The sequence below is a fragment of the Ambystoma mexicanum genome, chromosome 6p (genome assembly GCF_040938575.1).
Source record: "Ambystoma mexicanum isolate Mex_15411 chromosome 6p, UKY_AmexF1_1, whole genome shotgun sequence".
Lineage (NCBI taxonomy): Eukaryota > Metazoa > Chordata > Amphibia > Caudata > Ambystomatidae > Ambystoma > Ambystoma mexicanum.
The window spans coordinates 253,394,920-253,418,648 of record NC_090935.1 but is presented as its reverse complement, the minus strand read 5'-3'; the positions used below and the strand labels follow the sequence as shown (position 1 = coordinate 253,418,648).

Sequence of the window (23,729 nt, the reverse complement as noted above, 5' to 3'; positions counted from 1 at the left end):
TGCTATATAGTTTAATATTTGCAATGCCCATGGAACAGGGCCTTCAGTCATGCACACTGGCTACTGTGGCCAGGGCTAGGCCTTTTTCTGCTACCCACTAAACACCTCAAACCACCGGACAGACCAAGTTGGCAAGGACTGCAGCCATGTCCAGTGGCTACTTTGACTGTACAGGGCTCTTGGCCCTCCCCCCGCAGCCCTGAGCTACCCATAGGCCCATTGGGCGTGGGTTCAAGGAGATGCACATTTGCTACTTTGGCCCTGTTCAGAGAATCCAGCTACTGTGCCCCCAGGTCAGGCCATCTAGACTTGCCAAGTGGCTACTTTGAGTGGAGAAGGTCCTTCGTGCCTTCCCGGGGGATCCCTGAACCATCAATATTGTCCACTGCATATGGTCTACAGCCATCCCCAGTTGCAATTTTCACAGAGGCAGCATCTTTGGATCCGCCTGAGGGACACAGCGTGATCATTAAACTTGACCTGGCCTTTGGACTATCCGAAATGCCCCATGGACAGTGGCCCATTTTCCCCCTAATTGGCAACTGACAGGGATGCCCTACTCTCTGAGTGGCCACTGTGCCTCCGGAAGAGGCTCTGGCCATGGCTAGTAGCCGGAAGAACCAGGGTTAGCTACAGCATTCACCCCCCGACCCCCTGACGAAGCTCCATGAAAGTATCCTATATAAAGCAGATGGATATTTTTCTGGAGCGTTTTGTGAAGATTCATTGAACATTGTCAAAGTTATTATCCAATGTATATTCAGTGAAACATGTTTGTTTAAAGGGACAGTATGGATAAGCTTCCCTAAAAAAAAACATGTAATTCAGTGGGAAACAGACGATCTTTAAGGCATGTTCTAGTTGCAGCTCAAAAAATCCTAAAAATTCACAGTTTCAAAAGGACTCATAACTTCACCACTGCCTTCATAAAAGAACATGACTCAACCACCTCCATGCACTGCTATGCGGTCGCAAACATCACACATGTATATTCACTTCCAACAAGACCTTAGCAAAAAAAAAAGAGCTAAAGAAAGTAAAGGAAAACTCCAAACTGGTTAGGGTCATTGTAAGTGAGGAGCAATACAAACAAATATGCTATCAGTAATAATTAAAATGCAGTTGTGATTCTCCAAGGGTAACACCATACAAAGAGTGGTCATGAGCATAGCATGTTCTTATCCCATGCCGAACATATGGGACCGCCTCAAATATTCCCACCCTTTCTTCTTGCCCCCTCCCCTGTAACAATACCCCTGAAATTCGGAAGGTATTGGACGCTACATCACCTTAACTATGAGGTCCCCCTTGCGTAGTCCCAAAGTACACTGATGATATCACTGATGACATCACACGTGACATCACTTATGGCATCATCAATGACATCACTGCTACAACAGTTCGCGCTTGCAGGTAAGAGAGATGAAACATTTAAAAGTGTGTTTCTGCCTATAAGGGTGAATTCAAGTGCAAAGTGTGCATGTAAAAATACTGCCCATTTATTACCATGGTATTCTTACACACCAGAGTTAGCCTGTATTGTAAGCATTCACTCTGTTCTCCAAACATTCCCATGTGCAAAGGAGACATTTGGCAGTACAAGTATGACTTTGCACCAGTCTACCAAAGATTACAGCATACAAAGGAAGGAACAGTTTCCCCAATCAACATATGTACATATGACAGAGAACTTACTGTCAGTATAACAACTCAAAAGGTAGGCTGCGACCATGTGAAATGTAACGGTTTGGGCAGATGGCCTGCAAAGGTCAACCATATAGAAAAACACATGGTAATGAATGTACTGAACGGATGTAAGTTGTAATCGTTTTAGTGCCACAGTTTTCTTTTTTTAATTTCAATTTTATTGGTTTTGTAAAAGTTCGACAGTCAATTACATTCAAATTCCAACACTGAGTCGAAAGAAAAAGATTGTTCACAGCAAATAACATTTTCATATCAAGCGTATAAAGTCTCTTGGAATCAAATAATTAACCAATAACGTCAACAAAACCCACTTTCTTTACCCCGCTCTCCTTCACATGTCACCGTCCGGGGATTGAAAACAAATTTAAACATTACCAAAGAACCGCTAATATACTCATGACATAAGGCAAGTGTGCACAGCATAACACATGACCCTGGCATAACAGGCTCCAACAGCAATTGACTAAATTGACACAAAATTCGGCAGTGTTTTGCACACATTCTTTTCACGTGACATATGTAGCACGAAATTCTGACCATGCGTTCTCAACATTGGTACGATCTCCATGTAAGGCTGCAGTCAGGTTTTCCATTCTGTAAATACTCAGAGCAACACCCAGCCACTCAGTCTTGCTAGGTAGTGTGGCTCTTTCCATACCATGGTTAGAAAGGCTCATGCAGCCATCAACAGACCTAACACCATTTTGGGTGCTTTCATGATCGTGTCCTCCGTTTCAATCAAGCCAAACAAAATCAGCAGTGGTTGTTTCTCTCTTTCGACATCATCTAGGTCCCTAATCCAGCTAAGAACCTCTGACCAATAGGCTTGGACCACTGCACATCCCCACCACATATGCCAATAATCAGCCCGCTTCCCGCAGCCCCTCCAGCAGTATGGGCTTACTCCTTGATACATTTTGGCAAGCCGGGTTGGGTCATATTGCCATCTATACATTAATTTGATAGCATGTAGTTTATACTGACAAGATATAGATGATTTCGCCGTCCGTCTGCATATTTGAAGCCATAACTTCTGTGAAATATGCCTGCCCATATCCGATTCCCATCTGCCTTTGAGTGTCAGGGAGGGTGTAATATCGACCTCAATCAATGCCAGGTACATTGCACTTATCAAACCTCTGGAGCCCATGCATGTGTCAAGAATTCTCTCAAATGGGGTAAGGTCCCTCTGCAATTGTTCTTTCCATATCGGCCTTGTCAATACCCCCTTGAGTCTCATGTACAGGAAAACCGAGAGCGGGCCTATGCCAAGCGCCTCCAGAAGCTCCTGAATGGTTATAAAAGAGCCATTTCTCCATAGTTGACCTGCCCTTTCTAGGCCCGCCTGGTACCAGGTCTCAAAACTTCCTGGTTCCGGGATTGCATCTCGGATCCCCGGGGACCATAGGTGACCCAGAGGAGAGGCCCATGTCGTAACTCCAACCATTTTCTTGCCGGGTTTCCATATTGCCCATATTGTACCTATAATGGGATGAGATTTGATGCTATTACGTAATTGGGACCCAGGCACCCATAGCCATTCACCCAAAATAAAGGGACGGAGGTGATAGTTATCCAGGGCTATCCACTGTGGCTCTGACTGCTGCCTGACATGCGGAAGGAGGACCCGGAGTTGGGCCGCCCTATAATATGTTTCGATGTCCGGTAGGCCTACCCCTGCATTATCTTTTCGAAGCTGGAGCAAGGATCTCGGAATTCCAGGCTTTTGGCCGTGCCACAAGAAAGCTAGTAGTAATTTTCTCGTGTTCGTGAAGTATTCTGGGGGCATTTTGATGGGAAGCATTTGGAGCAAATATAGTATTTTAGGGAGGATCACCATTTTTATGGCATTTAAACGGCCCAGCCAAGAGATGGTGAGCTTGGACCATCTTTGAATATCTTTTTGAAGGGCAAGTGACAATGGTGGGAAATTGGCTTCATATAGGGATCTTAGGTCCTGAGTAACATTAATACCCAAGTATCGGAGCGTGGTGAGACTGACTTTTACTCCTAGGGAGGCAAAGCGTTCGACCTCAGAGTCTCTACTTTTGTCAATTGGGAGGAGGACAGATTTTGCAGTGTTAATTTTCAGACCGGCCAACTGACCATATTCTTCAATTATTTCAAGCGCGGCCGGGACCGAATCTAAGGGATCAGTTAAGTGTAATAAGATATCATCGGCATATAGGCCCAGTTTGTATTCTCGATCACCTACTGTGATACCTTTAACTCTATTATCGTGTCTCAGTTTTTGAGCTAACGGCTCAAGGGACATTACAAATAATATCGCTGACAGTGGGCAGCCCTGCCTTGTCCCCCTTTCCAGTGGAAACCATCGTGAATAACCTCCATTCACCACTACTGAAGTTGTGGGGGAGGTGTACAGCGCTTTGATGGCGCGGCAGAGTTTTGGCCCTAACCCGTTCGAGACCAATACCTGTTCGAGAAAATCCCATGACACCCTATCAAAGGCCTTCTCGGCATCTAACGACAAAAGTGATGGGTCCCCTCCCATACCATGTGCCTCATGGAGTAAGTGAAGTGTTTTTCTAATAGTGTCCGCGCCCTGTCTCCCAAGAACGAAGCAAACTTGGTCAGAATGTATTAACCTAGGGAGGTGCGTTTCAAACCGGGCCGCAATGACCCTGGCATAAATCTTAGCGTCGATATTGAGGAAAAAAATGGGACGATAGGAGCTGAAGTATTTCGGATCTCTACCCTCCTTCGGAATGACTGCAAGGAGGGCTTGAGAGAAGGATGGAGGAGCGTGACCTGTGTCGAAGATGTGGTTGAACAGGGATGCAAGAAAGGGGGCAATGAGAGTGGAGAATGTCTTGTAGAAAGCGGGCGTGAATCCATCATCTCCTGGGGCTTTACCTGTCTTCAAGCGCTTTATGGCTTCTACAACTTCCTCTTCTGTGACTGGCATGTCTAGGGAATCGGCCTCCGTGAGTGTGAGTGAGGGGATCCGCACCTCCTTGAGGTACGTGTCTATGCTTCCCACGGGAGGAGGGGGGTCACTTACATATAGACCTTCATAGAAGAAGGCAAATGTTTCTTGTACGTCCTCGGGGGAAGTCACTGTCGTGTCCGTGAGGGTGCCATCTGTCCTTTCGATAAGTTCAACCCATCTCTCCGCCTTCTGTGCACGGAGACGAGCAGCCAAGAGGGCATCCGCCTTGTCGCCCTTCTCATGATATTTTTGTTTGAGGTATTGTAGGGTCTGGGTAGTTTTGCCCGCGAAAAGTATTTTCAATTCCTCTCTAAGTAGTTTAGCTTCTGCAATATACTTGGGTCTTTCAGATGGGGAGGACTGTGCCAGGCTCTGGGCCTTACGGAGCCTTTCCCTAATGCCCTTCTCTATCAAGGCACCTTCTCGTTTTTTTTGGGCCCCTTCCCTTATAAGCACCCCCCTCCAAGTTGCCTTGGCTGCCTCCCATACGGATGTCTTCCCTACCACCCTGTGTCATTAGAAGCGAAGAACTGCTCAATCTTGGTTTCCAAAGCTTCCTTGAAGACCAAGTCAGCCATAAGGAGTCATTACATCTCCATTTGGTATTCCGGGGGGCCAGGTCGTTCCAAAGTATATCCACCATAACCATATCATGATCTGTCCAAGCAGAGGGGTATATGCCGCTTGCAATGTGCGCAAGAGGCCATCTGAGAGGAAGATGTAATCGATACGCGTGAGCGTGTCGTGGGGGAGGGAGTGGAAGGTGAAGCCTCTGTCCGTCGGGTGCAAATAGCGCCAACTGTCCACAAGAACATAAAGTTAAGGGTTAGTTTAATGTCCGCCTCGTTCCGCGTGTTGGGTGGATCTGCTACGTCAGCTCTAGTTTGTTTATCCTTTGAACTGTCCATCCACGTGTTAAAATCCCCACCGAGAACTATGTGTCCCCTGGCCATGCCGAAAACCTTCTCACTGATTTTGTGGAGGAACCTATTTTGCCCTTGGTAAGGCGCATAAAGCGTAGCAAGGGTAACTGTTGTGCCCCGTATGTTTCCCACGACTCTGAGAGCCCTCCCCTCCCTGTCCATCCATGTCTCAAGAATTGTCATCCGGAGGCCTTTGCGGATTAGGATCCCCACTCCCGCTTTTTTTGAGATACCTGAGCTCCAGAAGGAGGGTCCGATCTCCCGTGCTGGGATCACTCTCTCCTCACCCTTTCGATATCGCGTTTCCTGGAGGAATAGAATATCTATATTTGATCTCCTAAATTCCCTGGTGCCATGGATCTCTTTGTGGGGGAGTTCAAACCCTTGACATTGAGTGTGCAAATGCGTAATGTGTCCTTATAGAGGGTAGGTGCCATCTTGAGCTTTGGTTAAGTGTGTAAGCAGCCAGTTCGTCTGCTTCATGGCCCGTGTCATGTTTGATGTTGCAGTGTGTGGTTCGTATTCTTTGGAATGGGTCTCAGCTAGTCCTTCAGAGGACAAAAACTGACCCATCTAGTACGTATAATGTCCCTTTATGTATCCAGATTGTGTTTTCGTGCCCCTCAGGTCTGTGTTGTGACAAAATATGTGTTTACCACCCGCCCCACCCTCCCCTTCCCCCGTATCCCTCTATGTTCGGTGCCCGACCCGTCCAGGTTAACATCACCCAGTTAGTCTCGGACCACCAGTGGAGACCGCGAAACAAGCGGTCCTATCTTAATATAGATCTCAATAACAGTGAGCCCCCAACCATGTGCTCGTAACTTATCAACAAACCAAAAACAAGAACTCCGACCCCCCAAAGGCATCATTCCAGCATAAGTGTTACCTCGTATCTCTTTCTGGGCACCCTAAACATACATGGTCAAGTTCACCATTCGCACGAAAGGAGTAACACATTGGAGTCTAAAGGTGCAACCAAGGAATCGGGCACATCATTGGTGTATGTTTTACATGAACTCTTAAGTCTGACGCACCCTCTTCGCTTCTCTCTGCCTCGGGCAGCGCCCAATCGACCAGCTTCAACCGGATCACTCACCACAGGGTTCGTTTGCCCCCAGCGGCCTAGCATGCCAGTCTGGTGGCCAGATTAGTGTTCCATGTCCTGTAAATTTTTCATTCTCCGAAATTTCCTGGAGCCCTGGATCCGTCTGCGCCACGGGCCCTTAGTGTGCCATTCACCTTCCTCCCTCCTCGACTCTCCATGGAAGGGGCCCTCCTCCTGGGTACCCAACATGTCAGATATGCAGTCTGCAATGTCCTTTTTTCCGAAACCAGCTTCACTGTTGAACTCTCCCACTCAAAGTTGAGTGAGAACGGATAACCCCACCGATACCTGGTGCGTTTATCCTTCAGCATTTTCGTAATCGGGCAGCATTTCTTCCTCATTGCGAGCGTGAGCGATGATAGGTCTTGGTAAAGCGAGATGGTAGCATAGCCGAGAGTAAGCAACGAAGCGTGTCTGGCTTTATCTAAAATCCTGGCTCTGTCCGCATAGTTGTGAAACCTAGCCAGGACCGAACGCGGACCTCCTGGCCTGCCTCCGGCTCTGTGGATGCGATCAAGTTTGGGTTCATCCACTGTCTCATCCTTAAAAAGGAGCTTCAGGATGGCGTGCAGGGTCTGTTTCAGGTCTGAATCAGTTTCTCCTTCCTTTTTGGGGATGCCGTAGACACGTATGTTATTACGGCATTCCCTGTTTTCAAGATCGTCAACCTTTAGGCGTAATGCCTCTTCCCTGTGTTCTACTTCCGCAATGCGGTGGTACATGTGGGCTTCCAACGTATTCAAGGAGGTTTGATTGTGTTCGACCTGCTCCAGCCTGTCCTCCATTTTGTCCATTCTCTGTATAATTTTGTGCATTTTGCTGCCTATGTCTGCCCTCATGCTTCGCATCTCCGCGAGTAGATCAGCGACATCCACCTTGGTTGCCGCGGCCTCAGACCCAACAGTCGACATTTTAAGGTCAATGGGGGACTTCAGGGTTTTGTGGGTTGGTGTGAACTTGTATTTTGACAATCTGTCCTTATGGTTCATGGGCGGCGGGACCCCGTCGATGAAGTGAGTAGGTCTCAACAATGCGCCAGAGGTCAGCCCCGCCAGAGTGGGCGCTTGAAAGGTATGAGCTTGTGTGCGAAAGCATGATGTCGTGTGAGAATCCAATATCCAATGTTCTCGTTCGCTCGGTGTATTGACCTTCAATTCGGGTCCAGGGCGGTCTCCCAAGGAGAGGAGTCCACGCACAGCCTCTTCAGGCCATCCCCATGCGTGCAGCCTAGCCCAGACCCAATGCTCAGTGTACTTTGTTTCGGTACGCTTCAGGGTTCGAGTGGGGGGCCGAGGAGGGCACACGCCCTGAGAGACATGGGCCCAACCCTCAGCCCTCTGCTGCCTGGAGAAGCCTGCCCAGGGCCTCCTGCCGTATCTCCGGTACTCAGAGCACTGTGGTTCTTTCCACCTATGCCACTGGGGGGGGGGGCGGATCACAAAGGGCACCTCAACAGCCCCAGGCCTCACTCACCAATCGATTCATCAGCCGAGTTGGAATCCAGTAGAGGGCTCGGTGCACACAGCGAGCAACAGGAGCAGCTCAAGCAAGCGGGGTGAAGAGAAGTGATGCCGCGTCACCGTAGGGCAGGGGCGCTTCACGGACCAGAGCCAACGCCGCACGGGATCTGGCGACCAAACGGCCTTCGTCCGGGCCTCAAATTCACAAACCTGGAGGTCGCGGGACAGCTGGATGGCCCTGCGGGAGGAGATATGCGTGTACTTTAGAGTGGGCCCCAGCAGCGATGTGTATTGGAGCGCTTTCCTCGGTGCCGCGCGTATCACGGCTCCGCGTATGGAAGAGGCACGCAGGCCCTTCCAGCCTTCGTGCTGCGTGTGGCGCAGGGGGCGTTTTCTCAGTGAAAAAGGCTCAGTTTTGCTTCAGGTTTTCTCCGGGTGGTGCCTGGACACTTCCGATGCTGGTTTTCATCGATGAAGTAGCAGATGGGGGTCTCGTGGTTGGGGCTCAACCCACTTTTCAGGACCCTTGCGCGGAGCCTACACGGAGAGTGATACCATCCGTGCGCCCCCTGGTGGCCAGTTCATAAATCAGTGCCACAATTTTAAGCCAGAATTTCACGACTACGTGTTTTGGAAAATTACTCCCATGATCCCTCACCATTGCCTATGCTGGATATGGCTAAGGAAAGTTATAATGTAAATCCTCTGGCGATCCAAAGGTTGCAGGCTCCCGCTGTATTGCATCTGAAATGATAGATTGCTATGTGCAAGACCAACTTTTTCAGGTATCCCACCATTATGTACAATGCTTGACAATTGTTTTTGGATCGCCATAAACGACAGGGTATATTGCATCTGTGGTGGAATGTACTTTATATCTTCAAATGCACTAAAATTGCTTTAACTTGGCTGTTACTTACCAAAAAGGCTATAGAAGCTGTCATAAGTGATTTCTGATATGATGTCCTCACTGATGGCATCTGACATGTCCTAAGTGGTATCAGTTATGGAAGTTGTGATGTTATCAGTACGCCTGGGGGCTGCCCAGTGGGGGGCTTCATAGTTAAGGTGCCATAGCTTCCAACACCTGCTGAATTTTAGGGTTGTTTTGCATTAAATGCTCACCTTAACTTCACTCCAACTATGTATTTCAAGGGTTTTGTTGCACTCAATCTATTCACCTTAAATGTCTTGTAACTGTAGTTTCTTCACTGCATTTCGAAGGCTTTGTTCTGCTATGCCTCCCACCACCTGTGATTCTACTTTTCTTCTTCTGATAACATAACTGATGTCATATCCTTTGTTATCAATATGTGTTCTTCGGCTATGCAACATGGGGTACCAGGATGAAGAAGAGGGAAGTGTGGTAATGCCACGGGTGGGATGAGAAAAAAGAGGGCAGAGTAATGCAACGGATTGCTAATGGGGTACAGGGACGAGGAAGAGTGAGGCATGGGTAATGGAGTACTGGGATGAGTAAGAGAGAAGCAGCCAAAATGGAGTACTCGGATCAGGAAGAGGTAGGTGGAGGTATTGTAACAGATTACTACTGATGTACTAGGATGACAAATAGGGAGGTGTGGGTAATGCAACAGATTACTATTGGGGTGTTGGAATAAGTAGGTGAAGGTGGAGAAGGGGTAATTAAATGGATTATTAATAGGGTTACTGGAAAGTGGAGATTGAGGCAGGAGTAATGGAGTAGTAATACAAGGAGGAGAGAGCCAGGCTAATGGGGTACTGGGACGAGGAAGATTGTGGTCTTGGCAATGTAATGGATTTCTAATGGGGTACTTGGATGAGAAAGAGGTAGGCTGTGTAATGCAACATATTACTAATGGGGAACTGGGATAAGGAGGGGGTAATGGAGTGCTCGGAGAAGGAAGCAGGTGGTGGCGATAATTTACATATTACCAATGGTGCACTGGGACATGGAAGAGGGACGTGGCAGTAATGTAACACATTACTAATTGGGTACTGGGACAAGGAAAAGGGGCATAGCCATAATGCAACAAATTACTAACGGGGTACTGGGACAAGGAAGAGAGAGGTGGAGTAATGCAACAGATTATTATTGAGGTACTGGGACCCGGAATAGGGAGGTGGGAACAATGCATGGATTACAAATGGAATGGGATAAGGAAGAGGGAGGTGGAGCTAATGTAATGGATTACTGATGGGATGCCGGGACAAGGAAGAGGGATGTGGTGGTAATAAACTGGATTAATGTTGGGGCAATGGAATGAGGAAGAGGGATTTGAGGGTAATGGAGTACTGGGATGAGGGAGGTGTGGATAATAATGGTTTAGTTATAGGGATCTGGGATGAGGAAGAGGGAGGTGATAGTAATGTAATGGATTACAAATGCTGTACTGGGATGAAAAAGAGGGAGTTGGGGTAATGCAACAGATTACTATTAGGATGTTGGGATGAGTGAGCTGGGAGTAATGGAGTACTGGGAGGAGGCATAGGCAGGTGGCAGTCATTGCATAGATTACTAATGGGGTACTAATATGAGGAAGAGAGAGGTGAAGGTTATGGAGTACGGGGACGAGGAACAGGAAGGCTGGATAATGTATTGGGTTACTAATGGAGTGTTGGGATAAGGAAGAGGGAGATGGCGGTAATGTAATAGATGATTAATGGTGTGCTGATGTGAGGAAGAGGGAGGTGAAGGTAATGACGTACTGGGACAAGGAGGAGGGAAACAGAGGTGATGGAGTGAAGGTTCGAGGCAGAGGGAGGTAGCAATAATGTAATAGATTACTAACGGGGTAATAGGATGAGGAAGTGAGATGTGGGAGTAATGCAGCAGATTGCTATTGGGGTACTGGGATGAGGAAGATGGAGGTGAGAGAAATGAAGTACTGGGCCGAGGAAGAGAGAGGTTGGGGTGATGGAGTACCGAGAGGTGGATGAGGGAGGTGGGGGTAATGTAATGTATTGTTATTAGACCTGGGAGAGCCAGGGAATTCATGGGTAGAGACAGGCTGGGAGTCTGGCCTGACTTTTGGGATCGAACACAATCTGAGTCAGGGAAACGGCTGTGCAAAACTGTGCACAGGCCTATGTCAGGGGCTGGGGAGGCGGTGCAAAAAAAGGGGCTTAAAGGGATTGGAGCAAGAAAGGGGACTAAAAGGGACTAGAAAAGGGGATAAACGGGGTTGTGGCAAGAAGAGGGGCTAAAATGGGTTGAGGCAACTAAAGGGGCTACAGGGGTTGGGGCACGGAAATGGATTGTGTCAACAATAGGATCTAAAAGGTTTGGGGGAGAGAAAAGGGGCCAAAGATGCCAAATAAAACTGCCTGACATGAGAAAAGCGGTTAAAGAAGGCAAGTAAGGGTACTAAAAGGGAATAGGGTAAGAAAAGGGGCTAAAAGAGACTGGGGCAAAAAAAGGTGTGTAAAAGGGATTGGGGCACGAAAAAAGGGACTAAAGGGTTTGGGGCAAGAAAAGGGGCTAAAGGGGCAAGAAAAGGGGCTAAAGGGGCAGGAATAAGGGCTTAGGGGGCAAGCAAAGGGGCTTAGGCAAGAAAAGGGGCTAAAGGGGTGTGGGCAAGAAAAGGGGCTAAATAGAACTGGCGGCTGCAAAAGGGGCAGAGGGCAAGATATGACGTGATATGCTTGTCCAATCAAAACAAAGGCTATTGAAAAATACATTGGCATCACTCGCGCTTCTGTTGCACATTTCTTTTCAATATCATGAAGCAAATTAAAGCTTTGGAAGCAGAAGGCATTTTACCATTCACAGCATGGTTTGGCAGTGATATGAATCTCACCAGGGGGCCATACTAGTTGACACTTGTAAAGAATGTTCCAGTCTTGGAAACTGTAGACAAGGATACTGTGGCGTGGTGGCGATAAATCTTCCCGTTAGACATGGAAAAAGGTTAAAGCACCCTTCCTCCCTCCCTCCGATTTTCGTAGGCGCTCACTCCAAAGTTTTTAGTTTATTAATAATGATAATAATAATTTTCATTTATATGGCGCTACGGATCCTCAGGCATCTAAGCGCTGCTTATTATTACCCACGGTGTGTGGTGTTCAATTATCGAACTCGGAAGGATGAAAGGCTGAGTTTGGCCCTGCCGGGATTCGGCATGCTCAGCACAGATGTCAAAGCGAGCGCTCTACTCTCTGTGCTATCTGCTAATCCTGCTGAAAACTCCAACATCTCCAGAACCTTGAATTACAAGATGATATATCTTCTGCTTTCCTAATGCAGTATTACAAACTATAACTCATGTATCATTTAATTTGTTGATAGCTTTGTACTTTCTTTGGGCGCTTATTCGTGTCTATGGCTACTGGAGGGATGTTTTACGAATAAATGTTCTATTGGACACTGTTTTAGAGAGGTTTATTTCATGTCTTGTTTTTTTATTTTTTTCCAGGGCTGCGCAGGAAAGTTCTTTGCAAAGCTTAAATATTATGCCACTATTGGCCTCATTTGCAGCGTGGTGCTTGCTGTTTTTACGGTAATGTACTCTTTTTCTTACACATATAAATAGCAATGATGATTTTAAAAAAAGGAAGACGATAGCACTGGCACACACAGTTTTATTTTTTTTAAAAACAATTTTATTAATTTTTACAACACACAAATAACAACCAACGCTCCCAACAGTTTCGGTTTCAACCTTCATAGCATACAATTTGCATATCTTTATTACTGTCATCCCCCCCCTTTAACTCGAGCTTCCTCCATTATCCCACCAAATATCAAGTCTTAGGGGGCTGTTGCCCTTCATTGCTCTCGGGCGTATCATGTTCGCTTGGGCTGGTTTGGGTGGATCCCGACAATGTGGCCACCAGTTGTCTCCATGCTATCAGAGGTCCCACTTCGTTTTCCTCCCATCTGCTGGCTGCCTCGTACCACACTACTGTTTCGGCGTCGGCCCATTTCAAGAGATCATGCCACCATACCTCTATTCTGGGTCTGTGGCTTGTTTTCCAGCTCATAGCAATTCTCTATTAAGCCAGAATGTAGGCCAGGTCCTTGAGTTTGCTCACGTGCTTCAAGTTGTGTGGTCTGGTGAATCCCCCTACCATGCATGTCCACACAGATTCTACATCTAGCTTGATTCCCTTCTCAGTGAAACGTAGGTTAACTTCCCCCCAGAATTTTCCCACCTCCGGGCATGCCCAGAACATATGAATCATCCCTGCATCTATCTCCCTACACTTAGGGCATGTTTGTATTTCTGTGCCACCAAATCTGGTGATCTTCCGTGGGGTCATGTATGCCCTATGGGTTATGTACAGCTGGATATGTTGCAGCTTTGCATTTCTGGATACCTTTTTTGGTATCTCTGTGCCCTTTCCCATAGCCCGTCCACTCTGGTATAAGTGATATATTGCCCCTGGTGTAACCCAGTTTCTTCAACTATCGTTTGGAAATCCAGCGTTTTTCCTTCTTGGCACATATCTCCCAGAGTTGCTATGCCTACGGCTCCCAATGTTTCCAAATCCCCTTTCGTAGTTGCTCGTCCACCCCGTGTAACATCACAAGTGGTGCCTGCGGGGAGCATGGGGATAGGTTGCCCATAGCCCGGCACACCTTGTGCCCTTGTGCCATGCCTTCCAGCCTAGTTCTAGCAATCTTGATCACCCTTTTAGCTCTGATTTGGGAAGCCAAATCAGTTCTTTTAAAAAATACAGGTCACATTCATCCCTTAGCAGTCTAGATTCTGCTGTTGTATCTTCCGACAGCCACCCAGCGACATATTGTATTTGCCCTCCAGGTGGTATATCTCAAAGTTCGACAAGTTTATGCCCCCTCTGTCATACGTGTTCTGTAATTTCCATAAGGCAATTCTGTTTCTGGTGTTGTTGTGCCAAAGGAAGCCTCTGCATAGGCTCTGGAGCTTAGTAAAAAAAACATCTGGGCAACATGTGTGGGATGTTTACAAAGAAGTGTAGTAGGCTGGGCAAGACCACCATCTTCAGCAAAACCGCCCTCCCCACCATGGCTAAGGGGAGCTTTGCCCAGCATCCCATGCTGTTTTTGATGTTTTCTACCGCTATCTTGGTGTTATATTTGTGTTTGTCTTCTATCGAGTGATATATGTTGATCCCCAAGTATCTAAACACTCTGGTCTCCCAGGCTATCTGTAGGACTGGTAACTCTTCCTGTGGGACTCCTTTGTATCTTCCTAAGTGGAACATGCACGGTTTTTTGGGGTTAACCGCTGTGCTGGAGAGTGTCGCGTAACGTTCCATCACCTCCAAGATATATTGTACATTTTCCTCCGCGTATCGCAGATACAGTAGCACATCGTCTGCGTATAATGATATCAAGTGCAGTCCCCCCTTGGTGTGAACCCTTATTTCTTCATATTGTTGCCTTAAATAGATCGCTAGAGGTTCTAATGCTAGGATGTACAGCATCGGGGACCATGGGCATCCCTGTCTAGTGCCTCTGCTGAGTTGCCATCTGTCTGAGATGATCGCTCCCGTTTTAACTCTGGCTATTGGAGAGCTATACACCATTTTCACCCACCTCAGGTACCCGTGGCCCATCCCATATTCCTTCAAGACTCCCAACAACCAGGGCCATTTTACAGAGTCAAAGGCTTTCACGGCGTCTAGTGAGACTATTGCTATTTCACCTGGGTCACCTTCCGCCTGTTTTATGATGTGGTGGAGATATGCTCCTACCTGGGACATATCCAGTCTGGTCGGGGTGTATGAGTTTATCTATTACCCGTTTAAGTCTGTTCGCCAGCACCGCAATGAGAATTTTACTGTCTTGGTTTAGCATGGATAGCGGTCTGTACGGCCCACAGTCTGTGCTTGGCTTAATAGGTTTAAGGAGCGGGATGATTATCACCTCCCTCAGGGATTCCAGCAATCTCCCTTTCTCAAAAGCCTCATTTAGCATAGCCAGTAGCAGGGGGAGCACTTCCTGCCTGTACGTTTTGTAGAATTCACTAGGGAGCCCGTCTGCCCCAGGGGCTTTACTGGTGGGCAGTTGTTTGACCACTGTCTCTAGCTCCTCCATCGTAATAGGGGCATCTAGGCTCTCTCTATCTCTGTGCCCAATTTAGGTAACCCTATATCCTCTAGCGTCTCCTGAATCTCCTGCTCTGCCAGCTCCCCAGCGTCCTCGTATAAATGTTGATAGAATTTAAGGAATCTCTCATTTACGCTCTCCTGGGTGTCCCATATTTGGCCTGTTTCTCCCCTTATCTGTCTGATCGCTGTTCTGGGTGTCTCGTTCTTGTATAGCCATGCTAGCAGCCTCCTCGGCTTATCCCCCCCTCATGTTGTCTTTCTACATATTTTTTATAATTTACGTTGCATAATCTTTCCCAGAGCCCACCACATTCTTGTTGTAGTCGGCTCATGGTCTCAGTGCCCTCCTGTGAGGTATTCCCTCCTTTCATGATTGCTTCAATTTTCTTTTCGGCCTCTTGTAGTTCTCGCGTTATGCCCCCTTGAAGCCCTCTGGATTTGAACACGGCTGCTCCCCTCATCACCACCTTAAAAGCCTCCCACAGAGTGTCCTCCGATTCTACACTGCCAGTGTTCTTTTCAAAGAATTCGGTTATGTTAGGTCCTCCCGGAACGCGTTATCTCTCAGTGATTCAGCTCTGAGCCTCCACGTTGGGATCTTGGCTCTGGGGGTTTGGTGTCGCCACGCCATAACCAGGGGGGAGTGGTCTGACAGTATCCTTACTTTATATTCTGACCTCTCAATCTACCCGATGAGTTCCGGAGTGGCGAACATGTAGTCCAATCTCATATATACCTTTTGTGGGGCTGCAAATCTGAAAATCTGTCAGCAGGGCCTGCAGGGTTTTAGCTGCAGGAGTAGGTCTGTCTAGTTTTGTGTCTGATCTATCCATTTTGGGATTTAGCATGCAGTTGAAGTCCCCTCACCATATAACTGCACCTCCCAGGTGGGGGCTAGTTTTGCTGTATAGTGTCTTGAAATAGGCCACTGTGTCTTATTCTGGGGCATATGTGTTGATTATGCTTAGTCCTCTATTCTCTAGCATACCCCGTATCACCACCATTCTCCCATCCAGCTCTACCGTGGCCTGCAGCAGCTGAAAGGGTACATGTGGCGCTACCCAGGTGATTACTCCCCAGGCATATGCCGAATACGTTGCTCTAACGGTGGTCCCCCTCCATTTTTTTAGAATCACATCCTGTTTCTCTTTAGTGAGGTGGGTTTCTTGTAATAAGGCTGTGTCTATCTTTTGCCTCCTCAGATACATCATGACCTTTTTCCCCTTCAGATAGCTGTTGAGCCCCCTGACGTTCCAGGTTACTATTTCTAAGGTCTCCCATTTTTATCCATATCCCATCCCGTCCCCGCCCCCCGTAGTCCAGCACTCCATGTGTGCTTTTGCGTGGATATGAGTTTGCTCCCTAATTATTTCCCCTACAAGCTCCCCAACATTCCCCCACCTCCCCCCCTCCCAGTCCCCAACTGAAACAATTCCCTCAACTCCCCTCCTCCCCCCTCCCTACCCATCCCTAACTTTTGCCCTGCTCCATCCCTGGATCTCAGGCGATCCCACATTTAGTCCTGTCTTGGCTTGCCGGTACTAGGAACTCAGCAGCATACTTGGCAACCCTACCGATTTAGGCGGTAGGATACCGCTTTTTAAGCAGTCCTGCCGCCTACCGATTTATTGGCACCAAACACCGATAACTTTTTTTTGTAAAAAAGAAAATATTTTTATTTTTTACATTTTTATTTTGTTTACATTTCTTTTGCCCACGCCAGCTCGGGGGAGTCTTTTAAGAGCTCCCCCGAGGTGGCGTCGCGGGAGAAGGCACGGCATGCAGGCTTTTGATGTCAAAGGCACCCACAGCGGTGGGCTAAATGCGCCCCTACGCCGCGTGTGCCTTTGACAAAAGGCGCCATTAGCCCCCCACCACGCCAACTCGGGGGAGTCTTTCAAGGGCTCCCCCGAGCTGGCGTGGTGGCAGAAGGCATGGCAGGCGCCTCATTGTCATTGAATGCACCCGCGGCGGCGGGCTCATTCAATGACAATGGGCTGCTGACACGCCCTATTCCTATCATTAGCTCCTCGCCTGACTATTTTTGAAACTTTAAGATTCCTACAGATTTTTGGTCACAGAATGTTGCCATGTATGCAGCAGGGCAGTTACCACTCTACCGGTAACCTGTCTAATCTAAACTATTGGGGTGTGGAAGTGGGTCCACTTTGTTCCTGCATTATGCTCAATGTGATGCGCGCACTAATCTTACTTATGTTAGGCCTAGAGTGCTTCACTACGTCTGTGTGTGCTCTATCTTATAGTCTAGTCCCATTGTCTTAGGTCATATAGCACCTCAGTTTCTGGAATCACTGCATCACTTCTCTGTTTCGTCCTCCTTCTGCGGGTCTGTCCCATCTGGACAGCTCTGGCCGACTAGCCACTCTGTCACTTCCTCTGGTGTTGCGAATAATAGGGCCCTATTTTTGTGGAGCACCATTAGCTTTGCTGGGTACATCAGCATGTATCTGTTGCCCGCATCTCGCAGCCTCCTCTTCACAGTCCCATAGTTCAGTCGTTTCCTCTGCACCAGGAGCGTATAGTCTGGGTACGCCGTAATGGGTGCAGTCGCCCTATGCATTGTGCCTCCTTTTCGGAAGAATTCCAGGATCTTCTCCCTGTCTCGATAATTCAAAATCTTTACAATTATCGGTCTCGAGGGAGGGGGGGGCCTGGTGGTGGTTTCCTGGTGAGAGCCCTGTGCGCTCTTTCCACCGCAAACCCTTGGGGGAGTGCTCCTCCCTGTATTTTTTGCAGCAGCATGGTCTCCATGTAGTCCGTGGGGTTTGGGCCTTCCTCGCCTACCGGAAGCCCGACAATGCGTATATTATTTCTGCGGGCCCGCCCTTTCGGCTTCCTCAGCTCTGCTTTCCAGATTGCACACTTGCTGTTGCAGTATATGGATCTCCGAGGCATGCGACTTGCAGGCCACTGTGTTTGAGCTTGCCATCTTCTCCAGTTTAGCAGTGCGTTCCGCTACTTTCTTAACATCCTGTCTCAGAATGTTCATATCCTCTTACACCGCTCCAATTGTCAGGTCCAGTGATGTTTTAAGATCAGCCATGGCTGCCTCCAGCTTGGTTTCCCAGGCCGACTTCAGGTCTGCAATTGCGTCTAGGATTTGCTTGTCGTTTCTCTCTGGCACGTTGTCCAATTGCGTGTTTCTGTCTTTCTTCCTGGCCTCCTCCATTGTTTGGGGTGTTTTGGTAAAGTCCTCCATCGTCGCTTGTTTCCCTTTTGATTTTGGTAGTTTAGAAGCCATTCTGGCGCCCTCTAGTACATTAGTTTGCCGCGGTTGGGGTTAATTCACTTGCCCTTCGATGAATTTGGGTCAGTTCGGCCTTCTCATGCGGCAGCGGGGATCTCCTCTGGCCGGCTGTTATCATTTCTTCTCACATATTTCCTGCGTGGCCTGGTGCTTCCCTCAGATATGTGGGGCCCAGATGTATGTGGTGACAGAGATCCAGCACTTTGCCCTCAATCTTCCAGTGCGCTCTACGCCATCAGGTGCCCTGGCAGCTGTTTCCTTTTGCTCCTTGGTTGGCTCTGTGCACTCCTTGTGGACCTTTGCTTTAATGTTTCTGTAGGCCCCTGCCAGTGTTCTGCGGGTCCACCTTTACCTTGCTCATGCCTGCATCCTCTGACTGTCTGGTTCTCTCCGGCCCCAGTCACCCAGTCACGCCAGTCAAGGGCTAGCTTGCCTTTTATATGTGTTCTCTGAGCATATGTTGCGCTCCACAGCTCTTGCACTCTTGGGTTCTATCTGTGCATGACTCTGCCTTCTGCCCCTACTGTGCCAGCCAGCAGCAGGACTAACCATGTCCTGCGCTGCTGTTTTGTTAGCGAATTACGTTATTTCAGGTCTCGCCCGTACTGGCTGTGTATCTGGGTGAGGGTGTTAGGCTCTCTTTTCGTTCATTGCAGGGCTGGAGCCTCCCATGTTTCATGCATTGTTTCTCATTGCTTATGAGGACTCGCTCTTTGTGATGTTTCGTATTTTCAATGGGGCCAGCGCTGGTCTCTTCCGTGTATGCTTTATGGGTCTTATTTATATTGTGGTTGATCCAGCACCATGTCCACCCCCACTGCCTCCGTCGGGGTGATCGCGTGCTCTCTGCAATGTGGCTTACGTCCTGATCCGCTTCCGCGGTTGCGCTTCTGCTCCCGCCAGCCTCGATCGGCTTTGTATGATGCCGATCGACGCCGCGGATGCGCTCCGCTGATGCCCACGGATCCGTCGCATGCGTGGGTTGTGTGCATCGGGGGCTAAGCACCCAGGGACGTCATTTGGGGGTCGCCAGAGGTCGCAACTGCGACCTCTGAGGTCTCCCTTGCAACCTCTGTGGTCACCCTTGCGACCTCTAGAAAAACAAGAGAAAAAAAAAGTTTTTTTTTTTTTTTTTTGAAATGTAAGCTCATGGGCTGTGGCCAGCAACATGTGGCTCGTTAGTTCTGGAGTCGCTGGCTTTCTTGTTAAAGCCCCTTAAAAAAGGAAGAAAAAGAAGAAAGGAGTGACACAAGTCTAACACTTTCAGCACTGACCCTAAATAAGAAAGATTAGGAATACCAAATAATGTGTCTTTCTGGAATTCTGTACAATAATTGAGTCATTAAAGGTTTATTTCAGGCACACTTCAGGGGGTGAGTCACTGATTTAGTCTGTTCTTAAATGCCTCAACTCAGCCTTTCATCCTTCTGAGGTCGATAAATGAGTACCAACACAGGTTGGGTGATATTGGGTGTACATTTTTTCTATATAAAGCGCTTAAGCGTAAGTGCTATTATCATTTGGTCATGGACGTCTGCTTGCATTCACAGTAATTTGGTAATATGGGCCTACATACACTGATCTTAACGATACATATGGTGATTGTATGAAATGTACATCACATTATAGCGATATAGTAACCATATTTTTTATAGTGTACAATGCTATGTGATAGCACTTCCTGTTTTGTCAACGGGTGAAAGGTCGCGTTCCATCGCATCCAGTGATATCACTTCGGGGTGGGGTCAAATGACATCACTTCCTGGGATGTCACCAGGGGCCAAGGGTCGTGTGATGTCACTTCCGCTACCCCTGGCATTTTGGTGAAATGACGTCCCTGTAAGCACCTACCGCATTCAAGTGCTCCCCGCCCGCCACCAAGTCGCTCTGCATTGTGAAGGGTCTTCCTTGTCTCCGGATGTGTAGAGGGCACTCTTACTGTCGCCGAACGAGTCCCACAGCTCGGATCCTATCTCCTTTGTTCTTCTACGGCGGCTATTTTCTCCAGGCATCCACAAGCTTCCGTGAGCAAACGTTGTTCCGTAGCTGCCATTCCTTTGCTGGACCCCAGCTCTCGCGTTGGTCACCATGCGCTGCGCCTCTTCACACAGCTGTGGGTCCGTTTTGGTGTCATCCGTGTAGCTATATTTATCAGCGCATTCTAGGATTCTTTCGGATCTGCAGGAGCAGCGGCGAAGCCCGGTTTACCATATGGCTGGCTAGCCACGCCCCCTCTGGCACACAAAGTTTACATGTTTTATAGACAGGACGAGGGCCCAATTTTGAGGTCCATGTCAAATCGCAAAAGTGTTGTTCCATCGGGGAACACTTTTCCTAAAAGCACCATTTCCTGTGACAGAAAGAATGTGGTGTACTGACATCAAAGACTCAGCTAGTTACTGTCCTACTGTCCCTGATGTACTACTGCCTGACAACGGCCCTAGTGATCGTCAGGAATACATTCAGGTGCGATAGGGGATTCTTCTTGTAGAGCGCTGATTTACATTTTAGTTAGATTTCGGCACTTGTGAGGTGCCATTAAAATCTATTGTACAGTCTCTCCTGCGTAAGCTGGGCATTTTCTAGACGGAAGGCTGCACCACCTGTCTGATTTACTGAAAGCCCAAAGATACTTTCCTAAGTCAGACAAGTGGCAGACTCTGGAGAAATGCTATCAGTGACACAAGAGCCCACGCTGCCCCCATGGAGACAGATGTTATGAGCTTTTGCAGCTGGGAGCACGAGAGCCCCCTCCAATGTTTTCACCCACCTCAGAATGGTGGTGCTTGTCCCTGGAGGGGAGAATGTGGGCTTCCCACGTTACTTCCAGAATCCGGCCACTGGGAATATAACAGAGTGTGAGCGCGCGCTATCGTAGTTTCGGAACTCAATGCCCAACTCTATTTTCATCCTTGCTCACGTGACAGGAGACCACGATTTGGTCCAGCATTTAATTGTCAGGATTTAATGGTCCTAAATGAATAAAACGTGGCACTCGTGGTGTTATTTCTTCGCACCTTAACAAGGGATGATTCACCATCTCACGTTTTACTTCCTTCAGGGTAGATAACCAGTCTTGGCTGCTACAGCTTTGATACCAGGCCAGACAGCCCTTCCAGACTCTTACACGATCTCGACTAATTCTTTGCTGCAACACAGCTTCGGCCTTTCTTCCATGGGTTTGAGCTTACTAAAGTTATGACACGGATGTCCAGCTTCTATACAATGACTGCTCCGCCTGCAGTCTATACACTACTTGTAGCCATCAACTAAGATTACTTGATCTACTTGCGTTGCTGCATCTGTACAGTTATTCAACGGCTTGCATTTTCTGCAGTGCTTTTCACACGTACACTCTTCCTCCTGCATACAAAAGTTTACTTGATTCCTTATTTCGTCATCAGTTTCGATAAGGTCCACTCATTCTTCTTCAACCAGTCTTCAGGGTGTCACGTTCTTCTTTCGTGATGTCACCAGCTCCTCTTTCTCTCTTTTTCATATTCCTTCAGGGAGCTCCTCTCTCAGATTGTCATCTCTACGGGGATGCATCAGATATGGTTTTCTAAGTGGATACCTTTGCTCAAATCTCCGCTGTGGTATGGTCACAATTGCTGGCGTCAGGCCTGGCACAATTTCAGGCCTCCAGTATAGAGGTGGTGGGGGGCTGGGACTTCCAGCAGAGGCATTCGGCTGCTCCTCTACTATACATTTACATTTGCATACAAATCCTTCCTTTGCCTGGTGTCCTGGACTGCCTCCACCTGCTCTGACCTTACCCAAAGAAACCACAACCTTCTACTTCCTGGGTCTCTTTTTTAATCCCCTTTCCCCTTTCATTGGTTTTCCTCCCCTGCTGATTGCTCAGGTCAACCGCTTATTGTTCTTATTGTAGGTTTTACAATTGACAAAGGACTTAAAAGGGGATCTAAGCCCTGCCTCTTTCTTGTGTGCTGGTCCATCTGGGTTATCAATGGCAACCCACTGCAGTTACAGTAACTGTCTGAGCCCATGTGAGGGCATTGTTCATTCCCGGGATTGTCAATCTGGCCGGAGAGCCTTTCTGTTGCTCTGTTATAGGTGAGCGTTCTGTCTCTGCAGTGTATTTTGAAGTTTACCGGATGCACGCTGATATTTGGGTTGGTCTGTTTGGTTGCTTCGCATAGCAGCTTCCCTATGCTGTGCTTCCAGTTGGAGTGCATGGTTATGCTACAAATATGCGGGATGTCTCTCAGGCTATTCACTCGTCTTTCCACGGCTAGACATTCTGGGACTTATAGATCCCTAAAAAAACACAAAGAAAATGGTGATCATCAGGCACAAAAGGTATGGGGTGATTGAACATAGGCACAAACAGAAGGGACAGGGACTGGGGCCCTCCCAATTACTATCTTCCCCATTTGGGGTAGGACTGGCTCGGGCTTCCACCCAGATAGGCCTCTGAACCCAGGCTGATATGGGTCCCCATCCCCTCTTGGCAGGGTCAAAGTACTGACCCTGCCACACACTTCCACCCTTTCCTCTAAGTCCTCCACATTGACGCAGCTGCTAGCTGTGGATACTGAGACAGGAAATCTACATTGGCCTGCTTAGACCCAGAGCCAGCCTTAGAGGGGGGTGGGCCGGGGGACCACCCAGGGTACCATGCCCCCCCAGGGCGCCATTAGGCCCCCGCCATGCAAGGTCGGGGGAGTCTTTTAAGGGCTCCTCCGAGTTGGTATAGTGAAAAAAGGAGTGGCAGGCGCCCTTTTTTTATTAAATGCGCCCACGGCGGTGGGGCGCATTTAACAACAGTAGGGTGCTGATGCTCTCTGCATCAGCATCCTATTACCGTGATGATTACCTCCCTGCTCCGACGCGGGAGCTAGGAGGTTTTCATTGGAATAGGGCGCTCATGCATTAGCATGCATGAGCATCCTATTCCAGTGATTAACCCCCTGCGAGGCGCGGAGCAGGGAGGGACAAAATAAATGTGGCGCCCATGCCCCCTAACCTCCCCCCCATGCCCCGCCTCGCCTCACCCCTGTCGACCAGGGGCACTTGGGGAGGGGGGGTTTGCCAATTTGCCCAGGGGGCTGCTGCCTCTAAGGCCGGCACTGCTTGGACCCTGCCCTTTGTTATACCCTTGAGGTGTGCAGCTATAGGGCGAGGAAAGACTACAATACTTGGGTTGATGTCCTTATTTCTGGCCATTCACACCAATGGAGAATGGTCTGTTGCAAGTTTAAACTGGCAACCATTCAGATTGTATTTGGGACTATGCACGGCACATTTTATAGCCAGACACTCTAGTTCT

General features: G+C 48.3%; 1 protein-coding gene across 2 annotated transcripts in view; it reads left to right on the top strand.

The window, feature by feature from the left end:
- The window catches only part of LOC138511358 (tetraspanin-36-like), a 156,049-nt gene that overhangs the window by 105,131 nt on the left and 27,189 nt on the right, over positions 1–23,729 (top strand). The window contains exon 6 of one of the 2 annotated variants that reach the window (XM_069626969.1): positions 12,546–12,629. The exons of the other annotated variant lie outside the window; for it this stretch is intronic. Coding sequence (XP_069483070.1) covers positions 12,546–12,629 — 84 coding nt within the window. The remainder of the gene's footprint in view (positions 1–12,545; positions 12,630–23,729) is intronic. 2 annotated transcript variants of the gene reach the window in all.